This window comes from Choloepus didactylus, chromosome 3 (genome assembly GCF_015220235.1).
Source record: "Choloepus didactylus isolate mChoDid1 chromosome 3, mChoDid1.pri, whole genome shotgun sequence".
NCBI classification, from domain to species: domain Eukaryota; kingdom Metazoa; phylum Chordata; class Mammalia; order Pilosa; family Megalonychidae; genus Choloepus; species Choloepus didactylus.
This window is the reverse complement of record NC_051309.1, coordinates 191,164,955-191,177,854: the sequence shown is the minus strand read 5'-3', so window position 1 is coordinate 191,177,854 and position 12,900 is coordinate 191,164,955. Positions and strand designations below refer to the sequence as shown.

Below are 12,900 nucleotides of genomic sequence, written 5' to 3'. Positions count from 1 at the left end.
AAGGAATCTCAGAGAAATTTATAATATTGCATTTTACTAAAATGCTTAACATGCATGTGTATGTGTATGCATGAATGTGTGTGTGTTTTGAGAGGCAACATTACAGAGTTAAAAGTATTGGCTCCGAAATTAAGAGGCTGGGGTTTGAATTTCACATCTACCCCTTTCTAGCTGTGTGACCTTGGTCAAATTATTTAAGCTGTCTGTGTCTCTGTTTCCTCAAGTGGAAAAGAGGGGTAATAATAAAATAGTGCATACCTCAAAGGATTAAAAAAAAGTAAACCTCTGTCCAACCATCAGGACAGAGCTTGGCACGTGGTAAGGACTACGTATGTGTTCCCTGTGTTTATTTAGACATATCAGATTATCCCTAAAGAAATTAGCTTTTCTCAACCCCAAGACTATTATTCCAAATGCTGCCAATAGCACTCAGTACTTTGGGCAATAGTTCCCATTTTTAAAACAAGTTTGAAGGACTCCAGCTGATAATAGCTGTGATTCAGTATGTTTGAAAGAGAAATAAGATCATGACCAGAAAACATACCTGTTACAGGAATTTTTGCTTCATTAATCACATACATTTGAAACAATAGCAATCCAAATAAATTCCCAACATCCTTAGGTATTTAATGAAGGTTGTTCATTTGTGACTTGCCCACAGGTTGGTCCTCTCTAACTTTTGGTAACCGGTGATAAGGACACAAGCTCAGGATTTGAAAAGGCTCTTATGGCTCAAGCTAATTTCTTCATACCTGTTCCAGAATTTTCAGAACGATAGGAAGCCTGAACTTATTTTTCAAATAAACTTTAATGTATTTGAGGTTAAAGAAAGCACTGGATATGGCCTTATGGAAAGAGCACAGTCTGCTGATATTGTGGATTAAAATTCTGGAGAGCTAGAAGAACTCTGAGTATTCTCATAGCTCAAGAACATGACAAGCTTTAAAATTATTCAGCTGAGTCTTAACATATTTGAATTGGTGGATTTTTGAAGATAATTTTCATTTTTATGGCCTACTCTTTAAAAGTTTTAACATAGGTACAATTTGTATTAGTTTTCTAGCATTAGGAAACAGAGAATTAAGAGCAGTACTACTTCCTGTCCCAAACTGCCTTGAATGGACTATCACAATGTCTTCGTCGTTCTCAGCATTAAGCCTTCTGTTGTCTAGTGCTACACAACAGGTGTCATCATTGTTTCAGCAAAGACCTCTGAGACAGCCGATTACTTTCCTGCAGTGAAATCACACTGCACAATCCAAAGGGCAAAACCCAGCGGGTGTCATGGTTAGGAGTGTTGGCTCTGAAGATAGACTTTGTGACTCAAGTTATTTCATTTCTTTTCCAACTTTCATTTCCTCAGCTTTAAAATGGGAGTACTAATTTTATCTACCTCAACGAAATTGTTGTGAGAATTTAATGAGGCAATACACATGGTGCTTAGATTGATATCATGCATATGGTAACCACTGTTGAGCATTAGCTATTATTATCATTTCTTGTAAATCAACTATAAGCAGCAGAGAGACTTGCCCCTTTTCCCTTAGGTTTTGTGTATTCCGTGAAATCCCATAATATCATTGGACATGAAAAGATTGTTGATTGGCAATTGACATCTGCCTTCTGTAGCCAGCTCACTTGATCATTTCATTGACCTTGTGATCTGTTCCCCACATTTTATGCAACAGAACTTTTTGGGCATCGCTTACAGTGTTGCGGCAAAGTTCTATAGTCTGACTATAATATAGACCGTTAGGTACATGTATAGAACTTTTGAAAATAAAAAATGTAGGGGTGATGAGATGGTTTCTAAGGAATAACAACCTGCTGCAGGTATGTTTCCAACAATTTTCCTGAACTATTTAAACACCCTTTAGACATAATGCTTTTCAAAAAACATGTTTCTGACCAATAGTTAAATGGTTTTATTTAAATTGCACTAGAAATGACTGGTAAGTTTTTTCACTTATTATTTTTATTTTTTGCATTCTGTGGATCAAAAAATGGAGTCAAAGGTAGTAGGGAGAAGGTGCAGATATTGATACATATAATAAATTACAATGGAAAGTTTTTCTCTATAGTCAGTATAGCTTTTACTTATTATTCAATGATGTCCTTTAAATGCATTTTTTCTGGTTTGCATAGTTTGCATATTTAATCACCTTAAAACTTTTAACATTATCCCATGTCCTTAAATAAGACCAATAATACTGATCCTGTTAAAATTACAAGAAAAAAATCGCCGTTCACCAACCCAATGTCTTACAAACCAGCTGGGTGGGTCAGAAGGGTGGGAGGTGAGGGTAAATTCCTGGGGATGGTTGGATGCCAAGTGGGAACTGGGGAGAGAAAGAAAAGGGGTCTCCAGGCAGAAGGAAACTGAGTTTCCTAAAGAGGAGGGTGCAAAAGACACCAGGAGGATTGGGGGAGGGGACGACATGACATATCTGTGCTTTCTTCACCTGGACATGGAGTTGGAGGGGACTCTGTGCCACTACCTGCTCACCCTTGGTTCAATGACCCAAGAGTGAGCTCTCGGCACTATCAGCCCCATTTGAACCACAGGGGACAGCTTGCCTGTTCTGCACTGTGACACCCCTGCCAGGGCCCACCTGGCCTGTCCCACTCTTCAGAGCTTGGGGCTTAACTACTCATCCTCTTTGGCAACATGCTGAAGATACCTACACCTCGGGGTGGGGACAGTGTGGGGAAGAGTAGGGGGATCAGCAGGGTGGGTGGTGTGTGTGGGAATGTGGATGATCCAACCGCTACCCATGATAAAAGGACTGTTCCAGTTTGCTAATGCAGCCGTTATACAAAATACCGGATATGGATTGGCTTTTATAAAGGGGGTTTATTTGGTTACAGAGTTACAGTCTGAAGGCCATGCAAATGTCCAAACAAAGGCATCAACAGTAGGGTGCCTTCACTGAAGAACAATGATGGCATCTGGAAAACCTCTGTTAGCTGGGAAGGCATTGGCTGGTATCTGCTTGCTCCCAGGTTGTGTTTCAAAAAGGTGTTTTCCAAAATGTCTCTGTAAGCCCCAGCTGCTCTGTGGTCCTTCTGAGCTTTTATAGGGCTCCAGTAAACTAATCAAGTTCCACACTGAATGGACAGGACCACACTTCCATGGAAATAATCTAATCAAAGATATTAACCACAGTTGGGTGGGTCATATCTCCATGGAAACAACCTAATCCGAAGATTCCAAACCAATTAACACTAACATGTCTGTCCCCACAAGATTGCATTAAAGAACATGGTGTTTTGGGGGACAGAATACATCCAAACTGGCACATGGACCAAAAATTTTTTTTCTGGGTTCTGCCAGAAAAACTATGAAATTGAGTTTTGTATGGCAGATCTGGTGCCCTTAATTCCTCTCTTTCTTGGAGGATAGTTCAAGTTACAGTACATCTGGGGTAGGTCAATTCTAGAACACACATTGCGGCACCTCTAGATTTGGAAATCTCCTACCTGGATCCTTTGAGCAATAATCAAATTTCATGGTATATGTTGTAAGTATCTTGGTCACTTTGTTGAGAAGAGTCTGAATAATTTTGCTTAGGAATTGATTGTCTCTGTTAGGGTTTACTTTGACTCACAGAGTTTTGATTTCCTTCTTTTTCTTTTTTGACAGGTTCCTGGGCAGATCGATCACCACTCCATGAAGCAGCAAGTCAAGGTCGTCTTCTTGCTCTAAGAACATTATTATCACAGGTAAAATTATATGTGCCACTTAAAATATGCCCCTTCCCCATGAGCACATGACATTGACTGTCAAACAGGTTAATTCAGATATAATAAAACTGCTTAATAAATTTTACTTTTGCCTTTTAACTCATATTGGTCAAGTCAATAGTCCCTGAGCTTTTTTTTTAAACTTTTTTATAAATATTTTGGCATAATCTTACTTATGTCTTATACAGTGTATTTCTTCATTAACAGGCTTATTTAAGCAAGTCATAATTGGATTTATGTATTATTTAATAAACATTAAGTATGCTGCATTCTGTAAAATCTGTAAATTATTTAGCTAATTGCTGAATTAGATAAATTATAAAATTGCCAAAAGAAGTTATCAGACCAAATGCCCTAAACATTTTTTTCTGTTATAGTAATCTGTAATATATTATGGCAATTTGACCATGGAAGCTATAGAGCAATCATTTCTATACCTGCCTGCTCATCAGAACCACTAAAGGAAAAGTGAAAAGCACAAATTCCTTATTGTATCAGAAAGTAATCTGGCTTGAGCCTGTGCATTTTCTTTCTAAATTTCCCATATGATTTCAAATGTACACCCAGATCTGGAAGCCATAGCCCTAGTGCTTCACAATAGAAAGGAGAAAGGGATTTTCTCAGATGGCTATGAGGAAAAGAAGGGCAGTATCACTCAGCTTAAACAGCACTCTCTGGGTCTCAGGAAGACCTGGATTTTAGCCTGGCAGGTGAAATTAATCACCTTATCTCTGTTATCCCATCTGTAAAATGAAGAGGCAGGATAAGATGCTGCCTTAGGACGCTCCAGTTCTGTGATAGCCACGTGGCTATTCTGGTTGCTTATCACTTGACGGAAAAAACAAAACAGTAAACAGTCATTTCAAAAGGATAGTCCTCTAGATTGGGTCATGCAGTTTTTTGAAAGGAGAGCAGTCTTATGATATTTCTCAACATGTATCTCATATCCAGTGACAAGCCAGCCAAGAAGAGTCAGAGGGTGTCCCACAGCCCAACGTGAAAGGAACTCTCAACCTGCTCTGAAGTTTCTGTCGTTGAGAGTGGAATTAGCTCTCCAAGTCTGACTGCTGGCTAGCCGACTTGGCAATTGTTGAAAAGAGAAGTTAAAGAATCTTAAAAATTGTCACTTGCTAGTGACAAAAATATGGGGTCATAGCTACTTCTTGCCTTCATTTTAAGATTCTTCATGGCCATTCTGGTATTACCGATTATGGTAATCTGTAATGTTATGGGGATTTGACCAAGAAATTCTTCCTGTTACAGTGTTTAGTGTATCGTCAATAGACCATGAATTACCAAAGACAGCAAAAAAGCAAAGAAGTTCACATTCTAATAATGCTTATACTAATTTAGACTGGTATCATTAGAATGTTTAATTAGAATAAAAAAATTTTAAGTGTCTAGTTTTGATTGAATAATAATAAAATAAAATCGAACATTTTCTAAATTCAGGTACTGTGAGAATTGCTTTACATGCATCATCTTATTTAATCTTCATGATAAACCTAGAATTTAGAGGCTTAAGTACTGTCCAAATAGAAAGTTACTGCATACATACTGCATGATTCAAACCCGAGTCTGACTCCATAGCCAGAGCTCTTAGCCACTAGCATATAACCTAGTAACATCTATTTAGTGACAAAAATTCACAGAGCAACTTACTACAGTTTAGAGCATTTTTCCTCCAGTTGCATGTGATCTAGCCTATAGATAATCTTTAGTTCTACAAAACAAAAAACAAAACAACCACAAACAACTCATAAAGACCAAAAATATGAAGGAAGCAAAATTTAAAGAAAATATAGCAGATTCTATTAAACAATATACTCGAGGTCTAGGTCTGATGGTGCTACAGTGGGGCTGAAGAGTCCTGCCACCTGCTTGGTTCAGTGGATTTGAACTGGCAATCCCTGCTGAACTTAAAACTCATTTCCCTGATATTCTCTGACCTTTAAAATACATCACTCTCTGAAGACATCTTAAGCAGATGATTTTATGTAACTTTTTGCTCACTTGTCAAAATTATTCATGTCATATTTAGGGCTATAACGTAAATGCAGTAACCATAGACCATGTCACCCCGTTGCACGAAGCCTGCCTCGGAGACCACGTGGCTTGTGCCAGGACTCTGCTGGAAGCTGGAGCCAACGTAGGTACCTTTTAAAAACATCAGCATTTCAATTCTACTGACTAAGAGAACCAAAGCTGTCGTTTTGCTTTCTTCCCTTCTTTCTCAATAGTTTTCAAAAAAGCAGTATAAAAATAAAGCTCCTGAATTGACTCAGCCTGAGAACAGAGCACAGTAAGAAGGATTTCTAATCATTGCAAAACTGGGTAGCATGCTACTCTTTTAATAATAATATTCTTCAGGTTATTTCCTGCTTTCACAACTCTAAATAGCAATAGATGACCATTTTTACACTTACAAGCTTTTTTTAAAACCCATTTTTTGAATGATTTTCTTTCAATAAATTCTCAGAAACAGTTACCAATTTTAACGGCCACCAGCAATGGCTTTTTCACAAATTTCCTGGGTGTTGCATTTTTTTCCTTCTTCACTTTTTTCCTAATTGAAAAGTACCTAATTATTATATTACTTTTTGTTTGATTCTTGATTTTTACTAGTTGTGTATTTACTCATGTGAATTTCTGCTCCATCGTATTTATATTATCTCCTGAGGGCTTAAAGTTTTCCTTCTTGATATGTATGAACTAAATATGCTTTTCAGGAAATGAAATAAGCTTCAGTGGCAGAGAGATTCCAAAAGGAGCTGAGAGGTCACTCTGGTGGGCACTCTTACGCACACTTTAGACAACTCTTTTTAGGTTCCAAAGAATTGGGGTAGCTGGTGGTGGATACCTAAAACTATCAAACTACAACCCAGAACCCATGAATCTCGAAGACAGTTGTATAAAAATGTAGCTTATGAGGGGTGACAATGGGATTGGGAAAGCCATAAGGACCACACTCCACTTTGTCTAGTTTATGGATGGATGAGTAGAAAAATAGGGGAAGGAAACAAACAGACAAAGGTACCCAGTGTTCTTTTTTACTTCAATTGTTCTTTTTCACTTTAATTATTATTCTTGTTATTTTTGTGTGTGTGCTAATGAAGGTGTCAAGGATTGATTTAGGTGAAGAATGTACAACTATGTAATGGTACTGTAAACAATCGAAAGTACGATTTGTTTTGTGTGACTGCGTGGTATGTGAATATATCTCAATAAAATGAAGATTAAAAAAAAAAAAAGAAAAAAAATATGCTTTTCAAAATTACTGCACATCTTTTCCCAATTCCTTTTATTAATGGATCATGTAACTTTTAAAAAAATGCAAAATTAAGGTTCTCAGATTTTTGGTTTGGTTTAGGTGAATGCGATCACCATAGATGGCGTGACTCCGTTATTCAATGCGTGCTCCCAAGGCAGTACAAGTTGCACAGAACTTCTCTTGGAATATGGTGCCAAGGCCCAGCTGGAGTCATGTCTTCCTTCTCCCACACATGAGGCTGCCAGTAAAGGTACTTATGGGATTAAGTGACGAGGCGAGAAAGTTCCTTTAGCAGTATATGGGGCACCTTTTATCTTTCAGTAAATAACATTGCAGGAGGAAACATGGGGTGAGATGTGTGGGGTGGGTGAGCAATAAATACAAGTAAACTCGTCTCTCCTTTGTATTGGCAGGTCACCATGAATGCTTAGAGATATTGATATCCTGGGACGTAGATGTTGACCAGGACATTCCTCATCTCGGAACTCCTCTCTATGTGGCTTGTATGTCACAGCAATTCCATTGCATCAGGAAACTTCTCTATGCTGGTATTTTTCTTTAAAATCTTTTCCATTCTGTCCATACACACAAGCAATCACCCAGACCCATATTTATTTGTTTAAATGAGCTTCTTTAAAAATTAAATCTCATTGTTACAAAGCTTTTCTGATTGTAAATTTTCTCATATATAAGCATGTGGGCAATAAGAGTGAACTTCATTCTTTATAACTCCATTTCACCTCAAAGCTCACAAACATTCTCTGTATTTTTCATGCATAACATTAGCAGACATTTGAATATATGGTAGAGTCTATCTATACAGGGTTATGAAATTAAGATCCTCAAGACTGAGTATAATGTTGCCAAATATGTGTATATCTATGAGCAAATCCATCGAAAGAAATTTTAGGGATAGTAACTGCTTAGAGAACCCTTTATTCGACCAACGTGAAAACTCGAGCACTTTCACAGACTTTGGACTCTGTCCCATTTACCTGAGAAGACTTACCTGTCTTTTTTCTACTTATTTGAAACAAATCAATTCCCCAAGTTCTTACTTCAGCCCTCAAGAAGCTTTTCCTGACCTCTTGAGACCATAGTGGTCTCTCCCACCTGTGGACTGGGAGTTCCTTTAGAATACAGATTGTCTCTTTTTCCATCACCTTTTTTCTCTAGCAGTCTTTTTTCTCTAGTACAGTGCTTCTCATGTGGTAGGCGCTTAAAATATTTATAAAGTGAATAAATGGATTTCTATGTTATTTTTTGTTTTTGACAGTCATTTGGCCCCTGATAAATAATGACAGATTTTTAGTAATCCCTTATATATGTTATCCGTATTCGCTAAATTTTAAACTTCTTGCAGGCAGCTAGTATTTCATTCCCATTACTCCTAGTAAGAGTCTTGAACATGAATTCTGTTAACAATTGTTGGTCGATAGTTGTTTTCTAGTCATGTTCTCTTATAAATTTGGTATAACCAGTAGAGTTTATGCTGTATTGTTTTACTCTGTTTTTTTTTTAGGAATATTGTTCTTTCCACCGAACATTTTTAAATTGGGTAAAAAATATTGCGAACATGCTGTCGGTAATTGTTGATTGTTATTCTCAGGCACTGTTCTCATAAATTGATATATTCAACATGATTTATGCTTTCTAGTCTTTATTTTGCTGTGGAAATTCATTTTTCCACTAAACATCTTGTATTTGGATTAAAATATGGAAAACAATTACATTTATTGAAATCCAAATGTGGCAGAAGGGCCATAAAGGGACTCTTAATAAGTACAGCTTCTTAGAGACATCATTAGTTTACTGATAGCATCAGAAAACAGAGTTGAAACATGCTTATGCATTTTTATTGGTAGCCATTTCTTGGTATTGTGACCATTTATGTACTGGAAATATGAGATTACTTTTTACAACATTAAAGATTATTTCTTCAATGTGTAGACACAATATTCCAAGCCTTGCACTAGGATAAAATAATTATGCAATAGATAATTTAGTTTTTTTGTGTTTTTTTTTTTTAGTGTAAGCATTTAAAAAAATTTACTTTGGGTGCAGAAATATGTCTTTTCTGTTTAAGAGGCTCAGTTCCTTTATATATTTATTGACTTAAAGTACATAAGTGAGAAGCAACAGGAAAATCTATATACATTCATGCTAAATAGCTCAAGTAGCTAGATTTATGAGCTTTCCAAGAAATTTAAAAGAGCTCTGTTGCCTTAAAATAAATGAAGAATAAGTGCAATAAGTTCTTGAATGATTGTAAGAACTATCAACCATGATGAAAATGGATATGTGCACTGTTTATAATACTAGTTAATATGATTATTTCCAGTAGTGTTTAAAATTTTTTAAATCTTTTTTTATTTTTAGATCTTACAGGGATACAGTAAGTATAAAAAACAATATAAAAAACGTGTGTACCCAACATACAGACTGTACTGCCTTACTATAAGTATGTATGTATATATGAAGAAATAACTCATTGCAGATAGAATCAAGGCCCCCTTTGTTCCATTCTTCATTCACCTGCCTTTGGCTCTTCATGCTGAGGTAAGTGACTTATCTAACAAGTTTTGTGTTTACCATCATTCTCTGTCTACGTATAGGGGCTGATGTACAGAAAGGCAGATATTGGGATACCCCATTACACGCTGCTGCTCAGCAATCCAGTATAGAAATTGTAAACTTACTGCTAGAATTTGGAGCAGATATCAATGCGAAAAACACTGAGCTTCTGCGACCTATAGATGTAGCTACTTCTAACACTTTGGTGGAAAGATTACTGCTTCAACACGAAGGTAAGAATGCATGTGGAAATTTAAAGCACAAAAATATATTTGCCTGAAAAATATGGAAATTTAAAGAAATTTTGTTGGCATGCAAAAACACAGTGGCATAAAACTTTGGAATATTTTTGCGAAAGTAGGTAATTTTATAACTTAGATTCTATCTATAAAGAAGATACCATGATGTTTTCAATTTTCTTTTTTCATCTTATATAAATTTTCATATTCTTTGGGTTACACATACTCAGTTTGTTTTGAGAATGCATAATATATGGTTCTGATTTAATATCTGCTAATTAATATTTGGCAATGCATCATTTTTAAGGGCCTAAACATTATGTTTTGGAAACATAATCAGGAAATACTATCACGCATAAGGTTGGCACAGTGACTATAATAAAATTCATGGTGGCTTAGATGGTATACTAAAGTTGAGAAAAAATAGAATTTTAAAATTTCCCCTTTTGACATTGCTGGGGGCTTTTGATTTTTTTATTCACAAAGCAAAATTTGCTTCTGAGGCTTTACATGCAACAATTAATTTCATAATCCTGAAGACTATAATGTTTTGAAGAAGAGATATAGGCTATATCTCAATTATAATAAAATCTCATCAATAAAAGCAATATAAGTACTTATATAAATTTCCCTAGTCATGTGGTCATACTATCCTAGTTTACTACAAAACATAGTAGCTGTTTATGTATCTTACAATGTGTAAAATCTATTTTGATTTTAATTAACAAGTACTTTAATTAACAAATAATTTCATGTCTTATAGCTATGCCAAGCTCTCTTTGCCAACTTTGCCGACTCTGTATCCGAAACTACATAGGAAGATCAAGATTGCACCTTATCCCACAACTCGAGCTACCCACGTTACTGCAGAATTTCTTACAGTACCGATAAATCAGTAAAATAATCCTACCTACTTTGAAAATCAAAAATTTCCATTTTATCTGTGCATTGAATATTTCATATTAAAATATGCTAAAGATAGGGTAAAATTGAGTATGAGGACACCCAGGGACAAGGTGGAATATCAAATTTCATTCAAAATAAACTAGTTAGTAGTATTGATTTAGGCATTTTATAACCTTTGGACTATAGTATATTTTAAATATCAATATTTTATCATAAAAAATTAGACTTTCCCCACTTTAGGTTGTTTTTAGTGTGCAAAAGAAAATATGTGAGCTCTTACTAAAATTATTAAATTATATTTTTAAAGATCTGTATCTTCAAATTATGTGTTAAAATCTTATTTTTTTGCCTCTAAGTGATTACCTCTGTATTTTAAATACTAATACAAATATATAAGTAAAGTTTAGGAAAAAATAACCAAGACCCTTTTTGAAATAAGAAGATTCTCATTCAGAAAATCCACTATGTTGAATGTGCACTTATTATAGTGATCAATTCATAAAGAAAAGATAAAATGACCCCTTCCTTAAAAAAACTCACAAGTCACTTCACCACTTTCACAAACTGTTACAGAGATTGGTAGGACTAAAAGTCAATACCCTCCTCTTACCTTGAGATGTTTAGAACATCATATATTTACTAAAGCTGTTTTAAGACCTCTGTCTTCTTAAGAAGTAGCCTCTTAAGTTTTCTCTTCAGTGCCTTTATATACATCACTCCAGCCTTCTTCCATTTCAGAAATTGTCAGTAGCTAATGTTCACCTTGAATGAAGAAAATGAACTTCATATCTAATTAATAAAGATACCTATGTCCCATTCCAGGGCTCAGGTCTGCACAGGGCTGCAGATAACAGAAGATTAAAAACAAACAAATAAACAAAATCTCATTAAAATGTGGTTTTTAATGAAAATATAAAGGGGGTGCCACTTAAGCTTAAGAACTTAAAAATTTTACCCTGTATATAGACTTTAATAAAGATGTTTCTAATTATTTTTACACAAAGTGAGAGTTCAGAATAGACTATATTTGCAAGTGATAACAAATAATGTGTTGTATAAAAGAAAATAGTACTGAACTAGTGCTCTCTGCAAGGATCAATGATATATTTATCCTCTTTAGCTTTAACTGTACTTGGTGCAATTTAAAATATAATAAAAAGTTTTTGCATGCTGACTTTGTAATTTAGACTAGATTTGAGACTAATAAGGATTTACAATTGAGATAAGATACTTAGAATTCTGTGTAAAGTAAAAAAATATTTTGATTGTTTTCATAAATTTTATCAAATTTTGGTAACATAAATATTTGACCAATATTTTAATAACCCAGGGGCCTATTTTCTTCTCCTCTTGGTTCTTGGCTGTTTTCTGGCAATCCTGGGGAAATGAACTATTATTGTATATAACCCCAAAGTCACTAAGATTGAACTTTTTTAAAACGTGTGATTAAGAACATCTGATTCAATTTTGAAAGCTAGAATAAAAGCTTTAGCACATTTGTTAAACAGTAACTTCTATGTGGCTAGGAACTTTTACAAAATACCTCACTTAACACTTTCAAATTGCATTAAAATGGATTTTTATTATAGAACAAACATTGTATATCATTAGCTATTAAAGCTGCTTTTTAATTAATCACATTTCTACTAATATTTTCCCTGAGCTTGAGGCAAAATCTTAGACTGAATATAAGAGTAATGTGACACAACTTTCTTCACTGGTCTTGTGCCAATAAAAGAAATAAATATCAGATATCAAAATAGACACTTTAAAAGTTCAGTATATCTGTAATTGTCTTTCAGCTTGAATATGATTGCCTTATCAGAGAATTGTTTTAATTCAAATGTAACATAAAAAGTTTGTTAGTATTTGGAGTGTGATTATTATGCTTTGGAATAAACACATTTTTTTCTGTTCTAATTAGTATTTTATTTTATAATGGAGGTTAATAGAAATTGTGGTTCAACTGCACATATTTTTTTTGCCACCAGTTTTCAAAGCTCTGTATCATGGGCATTTAGTATAGAGTAGGGAAGAGTAAGAAATAGGTGCTTCCAAGAGTACTAGTAATCTAAGTACTAATTAGAAGTAATTAGTACTTATAATCAATATATACTATCATCTATCTATCATCTATGTATAATATATATAAACTAAGCTTAAAGG

The 12,900-nt window shown here is 34.8% G+C and overlaps 1 protein-coding gene across 1 annotated transcript in view; it reads left to right on the top strand.

Annotated features, from left to right (window-relative positions):
• Window positions 1-12,629, top strand: part of ASB5 (ankyrin repeat and SOCS box containing 5) — a 49,864-nt gene extending 37,235 nt beyond the window's left edge. Inside the window, exons 2-7 of the mRNA XM_037829109.1 lie at window positions 3,644-3,723; window positions 5,786-5,893; window positions 7,115-7,265; window positions 7,429-7,563; window positions 9,631-9,822; window positions 10,592-12,629. Coding sequence (XP_037685037.1) covers window positions 3,644-3,723; window positions 5,786-5,893; window positions 7,115-7,265; window positions 7,429-7,563; window positions 9,631-9,822; window positions 10,592-10,719 — 794 coding nt within the window. The 3' untranslated portion in view covers window positions 10,720-12,629. The remainder of the gene's footprint in view (window positions 1-3,643; window positions 3,724-5,785; window positions 5,894-7,114; window positions 7,266-7,428; window positions 7,564-9,630; window positions 9,823-10,591) is intronic.
• The last annotated feature ends 271 nt before the right edge of the window (window positions 12,630-12,900 follow it).